General features: G+C 48.5%; 1 protein-coding gene across 3 annotated transcripts in view; it reads left to right on the top strand.

Moving 5' to 3' along the window:
- Positions 1–2,375: 2,375 nt before the first annotated feature.
- Positions 2,376–6,000, top strand: part of IL16 (interleukin 16) — a 116,225-nt gene continuing 112,600 nt past the window's right edge. Inside the window, exon 1 of one of the 3 annotated variants that reach the window (XM_067698549.1) lies at positions 2,376–2,914. In XM_067698549.1, coding sequence (XP_067554650.1) covers positions 2,875–2,914 — 40 coding nt within the window. In that variant the 5' untranslated portion in view covers positions 2,376–2,874. Of the gene's footprint in view, positions 2,915–3,003; positions 3,259–6,000 lie in introns of those variants that run through there. The other 2 variants (XM_067698531.1, XM_067698540.1) reach the window with 2 other exon arrangements.

The raw sequence follows: 6,000 nt of genomic DNA, 5'->3' as shown, positions 1-6,000 counted from the left end.
GAAACTCATCCTCTCTTCAGTTGGGCAGACCTTTATCTCCTTTTAAATAAGAAAATAGCTTCTCTTATATCTTCATACGTTTTCCCCAAATCTGTGGGTTTATGGTATAAATTTTGTGCTTTGTATCCTCCAGGCTTTGCTCTTTGTAATCAAAACCAAGCTTCTGGCATCAAACAAAATAAAAACAAATCCAAGTGTGTTAGCGTCCTATTGCTGCTGTAACCAATCAACACAAAATTAGGAGCTTAAAACAATACAAAGTATCTTATGTAGTTCTGGAGGTCAAAAGTCCAAAATGGGTCCCCTGGGCTAAAATCAAAAGTGTTGGCAGAGTTAACATTCCTTTCTGGAGACTGGAGGGGAGAATCCTTTCCCTTGCCTTTTCTAGCTTCTGGAGGCCGCCTACACCCTTGGCTTGTAGCCCCCTTCTCCATCATCAAAGACATCAGTGTAGCTTCTTCAAGACTCTCTCTAACTCTGACCTCCTCCTCTGCCTCCGTCTCCCACTTTTAAGGACCCTTGTGATTTTATTGGGCCCACCTGGACAATCCGGGATAATCCCTCTATTTTAAACTCATCTGATTAGTAACCTTAATTCCATCTGCAACCTTAATTCCCACTTGCCTGTAACATAACAAGTTCACAGGTCCGTGAGAACAGCATGTGGACACCTTTGGAGGGACGATTACTCTGCTTACCGGTCAAATAATAACTCCTTTGTCAAAGGCTTAATTCATATGATCAAAAGCTATGACGTTCAAAAGTATAGTTTTTGTTATTGATTTAACAAGATCTACTTAGTAGTTCCAAAGCCAATGACTTGACTTAATAAAACAATTTTTTTAAATTGAAAAATGTTTCTATCATCCTATAGGTGATACAGATTGGAAGCTATTACTGTTCATTGACCTGTGGGGCTAACATAATGGGTATTGGAAAGCTCAGTGGATGTTGGGAAGCTCATGAAGAAAAAAGAAATCCCTCAATTTTAGGTCTCCAAATTTAATCTTGTTTCACGTATATGGGTCATACTACACAACCTGTGTTTGTAACCTGATTTAAGTCACTTGAAATTGTAAAGCAGATATCTTTCTATGGCAATAAATCTGACCTTATTACATCATTTTAATTTCTGCAAAGTATTCCCCTATTTATCTAGCTGGCTTCCCATTGTTGCTGCTACTGGGTATCACTAGAATGCAAGGCCCGTTTCTGGCCCTTATTGTTCTGCATGCGTAGTATAGCTGCAGCATCCTGACCTAGGCAGCTTCATGACCTAGGCAGTTAGGTGGTTATTCAAAGCAAGGTAGAGCAGGCAGCAGAGAAGTACCAGCTCTGGATCCCAGCCCTCATCTGGGGTAAGGATGACTCTCGGGGAGCTGTTCTGACTCCAGGTGCTGATAGCAGAGGTTTTCCTGGCACCCTGCAGCACTGCACTGAGAAATGATTATTTAAGGGATGTGAGGGGTGAGGAGGTGGGGGAGGGGTAGAGTGGTCACAGTGACCTGGAGGTGCTTTGATCAAGTGACGGTGATTCGAGACTATGAATAGTGAGAGTGACATTGGTCAGGGGGCCAGAGGCAGCCATGGCAGGGGTCCATCCCTGGAAGACCTGGGCCACTTGGCAGGGGACAGGTAACCCAGGAACTGGACCAGGCTCTGTCACGCTTGCTTCCCTGGTGACTTTTTCTCTCTCTATCAAACAGAGCAGCCTCTCCCTTCAGTCTGCTCTCACATTGCTGCGTCCCGAAAACCGTCACATTCTTCTGCAGCTTTCAGCTCTGAGTCTTTGCCCACTTATTGTATATTCTTTTGGTCTTTTTGGTGGGGGAATCCAAGGATTTATTTAACCCAGCAATCAAACTGGTCATTTAAAATAATAGTACATCTTGTCCAAGTCTAAAAATAAATCCCCCTGGTATGGGAAGGCTAGCAAGGGGAAGTTGGGTAGAGCAGGCTGCAAACGTTTTATAGCCCAGTTAGCCAGGGCTTGAGCCCACTTTTCTTTCATCCCTCCTTGTCCTGACATGGGCGGGAGTCAGAGCGCCTTCTGTTTGCCTCGATTAGAGTCAGCCTCCACCTTCCCCCAAGCCCAACTGCCCTTCTCAGGACACAGGCTGCATTCACCATGCCTCGCTCTGCCCCAGCCCTTTGCAGATTTTATGAAAGGCGTTTTCACTTGGATTAAACAGGCACTGTGTTTGTGTGCGGCGTGTGTAAAGGAGAAAATGAATCACTTCGACTTTGGGCAAAGGACTGGAGGTGTTGTGTTTGTCCTTCGCAATTACGTAAACACACCAGAACCCATGAAAAAGAAAAAAAGATGTAGGGTGGGGAGGGGGCAAGCCGCGTTGAGGGCTTGGGATGATCTGACAAGTTTAGCACATTTCCCATACGTTCAGTCTCAGAAAGCGTGTTCTGCCCGCTCACGACAGACGCCGAGGCCAAGGGAAAGTTTGAGGTTTTGCATTTCTGTTTGTGGTACCGGAAAAGGCTTATGATCTGAGGGCTTGATTCAGTGAAACAACATCGCCTTCCACACATTTGCTTCGCAAGGAGGGCAGGAGTTGGAAGCGACCGTTTTGAGATGTTAAAGATTTGCTGGCAGAAGGAAAGGGATTTTTTTCCCTCCCTCCCTGCCGAGGAAAAACAGTTCTAACGAGGAGTTACTTTGTAATTTTAACTCCCATTCAAATACTCCCAGCCCTAGAAGCTGCCGTTGATCCCCCGCGACTTCTTTTTTTTTTTTTTAACATCTTTATTAGAGTATAATTGCTTTACAATGGTGTGTTAGTTTCTGCTTTATAACAAAGTGAATCAGTTATACTCAGAAGGGACCGGTCACGGCGCTCCCTCATCCCTGGAGCCCCCGTCATGAGTTTGCAGAAGAGACTCTTCCCTGGAAGGGAGAATGGTGAGTGAGGCGGCTTCTAGGGGCTTCACGGGGAGGTGGGGATGGAGGGTTTGACTTTGTTTTTGGACACCGAGGGGTGGAAACCTAGGGAAGCATAATTTTGGTTATGCCGTGTGGTGTGGTGTGTGTGGTGTGTGTGTGTGTGTGTCTGTGTGTGTGCACGTGTGCGGTGCAGCGGGACACAGTCCCTCCCAGTCTGTCTGCGTTGTCCTCACAGAGGCTGGCTGAATGCTCACTAGGCTGCTTGGTGAGGGGTGAGAGATGGATGTATCACAGGACCCCCAAGGGGGATAAGAGTGAGCCCTGGCCAGGGCAGCTGCTTCCTACCTGCCCGTTCTTCCTCTGTGAGTGGTCCTGGCAACGCTCAGGGGTGGGGATATCAATATCTAAATGCTCAAAGCCGTCAGGGTCCCCATGCCTGGACTCCGCTTCTAGCAGGATGCAGAACACAAGGGGGAGCTGCTCAGCACCTGGGGGAGACCGGGGAGCAGGTCTCTGGAGCAGGGGGCCCCCTGAGCCTCATGGATCTGAGCCCTGGGAGGGGCGCCAGGTACCCCGGCCAGACTCCCTGCCTTGTTGCAGGTACAGCCCCGTGGATCAGATCATTTCTTATGACAACCTCCTTCCTTTGCTCCAGAAGCATAAACAAACAGGCATCAGGGAAAAGGATTTTAACCCCTCAGCCTAGCTTTTAAAGTCAACACTTGGCAAAACTTCAGCTCTGTCGTAACTTTGGCATAAGAGAATAAACACGTAGTTTTCTTTAAAAAGGAGAGCAAGGCGAGTCAAAGGCACATTCTGGCTCTTTCTGCTCCAGGAAGATATGATAGAGACGGCTAGAACCCTGGGATCCATTTGGTTAGGTTCTGTTAAAGAATTCTCTGAATTCTGAAGAAAGGCAGTGGGGCACAGGGGCCCAGAACCCGGGCTGTGGGGACGGAATCTTGGCTCTGAGATGAACAGGCTAGTTGGCGTGGGGAAAGGTATTTAACCTCGCTATGGCTCAGTTTCCTCCTCTGCAAAACAGGGGTCATAAATTCCTACCACACAGGACTATAGAAGCCGTAAATGAGATGAAGCTGGTGAAATGGCCCAAGCAGCATCTGTGCGATACAGAGAACGTTTCAACCCCCAAAGCAGCTGCTCCCCTGTTCCCCTGTCGTGACACAGGAACCCTCACAGAACGCTCAGCCCTTGGGGATGAAAGAAGGAGTTCTCGAGGGGCCCAAGTGGCCATGGCCTCCCTCTCTTGCAGAAGGTGGGCCAAGCTTCAGAGATAAAGTACAGGATGCATTTTCTTACACTGGGGATCTTTGAGGACTGGACCTCACCTGGTATTTAGTAGGCGCTTGACGTTTGCTGAAAGCATTTTCTTCATTTTTATTTCCATGGGGTCCTGCCACTTCCTGTCCCTGGCCGCATCACCATCTCTGGTTGGGTTTCCCTGGTGCGTGTAGGAAGTTCACTGGAGAGCGTTGCTCCAACACAAACCTCAGCCAATCCAGCCGATCCCATGGGGCTTTGCACCCTTGCAATGACCCAACACTGCATGTGGGCTGCCCTGGGGAGAGGCCGCTGCCTTCAGCTGAGGGTAAGTCCTGGAGAGAGGTTCCGCTCTGAGCTGTTCCAGGCAAGCTGTGTGCCAGCTGTGGGAATGAGTACTCAGTCCTGGGGCAACAACCCACAGCATCACTTCTCGACGGTGATCGAGTCCCTTCTTTCCTCTGGGTTCAGCAGCTGGAAGGTTGGGGGTTCAATGCACGGACACCTGTTCAGTTACATTCTTACACAGCAGTATGACCTTGGATAAGCCCCTTCCCGTATCCAGGACTCACTGTCGCTGTCTGTAAGGTGGATGGAAGGTGTTAAGGAGAGATGGTCTCTAAGAACCCTTCCAGCGCTGCCTTTTCCCACGTGCAGATTCTGAGCATGTGACAAGGTGGTTGGTTGTACCCCCAGCAATAGTTGGGTCACGTGATCTCCTCCACAGGTGCCTCCGTTCCTTCCGGCAGAAAATGGAATGAAGATATACCTGGGGGCCCTTGTGAGTCCCCATGGCCAGCTGTCAGCAGGGAGGGGCCGGGCCTGTGAGATGCAGAGGGAGGGTCTGTGTAGGGCTGGAGGGCAGGGGGTGGGGTTTGAGGAGAATTCTGCCGTATGCTTTCTCCCGCCTCACCCCTGCTCTTCTCCCCAAAACGAAGTAAAACCACATTGGACGCTGCCATCCATCTTTTTCTTTCTTTCTTTTTTTTTTTTTTTTTTTTTTGCGGTACGCGGGCCTCTCACTGCTGTGGCCTCTCCCGTTGCGGAGCACAGGCTCCAGACGCGCAGGCTCAGCGGCCATGGCTCACGGGCCCAGTCGCTCCGCGGCACGTGGGATCTTCCCGGACCGGGGCACGAACCCATGTCCCCTGCATCGGCAGGCGGACTCTCAACCACTGCGCCACCAAGGAAGCCCTGCCATCCACCTCTAATGGTAAGGAGGTATATAATGTTGCCTGGGACAGGCATGGACGTAGCTGGCTTTATTTTATTGCCTTTCCCACCCCACCGCAGATTTTCTATTTATTTTTCAACCTACAAAGAGTGAAGTCACTATCTCAAACACTTGGAATTCATTCTCAGCAGATTATTTATTTAGAGCAGTCTGTGCTTCAGGCATCATGCTGGGCTCTGATGATCTGATGGGAGACTTGAGATTAAACAATCATACAAGCATCAATATCATGACGAGAGGGTTAGTTTTTTTTTTTTTTTTTTTTTGGAGTATAGTTGCTTTACAGTGTTGCATTAGTTTCTGCTGTACAACAAAGTAAATCAGCTATACATAAACATATATCCCCCTCTTTTGTGGATTTCCTTCCCATTTAGGTCACCACAGAGCATTGAGTAGAGATCCCTGTGCTATACAGCAGGTTCTCCTTAGTTATCTATTTTATACATAGTAGTGTATACATGTCAATCCCAATCTCCCAATCCATCCCACCCCCCTTTCCCCCCTTGGCGTCCATACTTTTTTTCTCTACGTCTGTGTCTCTATTTCTGCTTTGCAAATAAGTTCATCTGTACCATTTTTCTAGATTCCA

Source organism: Pseudorca crassidens, chromosome 1 (assembly GCF_039906515.1).
Source record: "Pseudorca crassidens isolate mPseCra1 chromosome 1, mPseCra1.hap1, whole genome shotgun sequence".
In the NCBI taxonomy this organism is placed as follows: Eukaryota; Metazoa; Chordata; class Mammalia; order Artiodactyla; family Delphinidae; genus Pseudorca; species Pseudorca crassidens.
The sequence above is the reverse complement of the archived record's forward strand: the minus strand, read 5'-3'. Positions and strand labels throughout refer to the sequence as shown.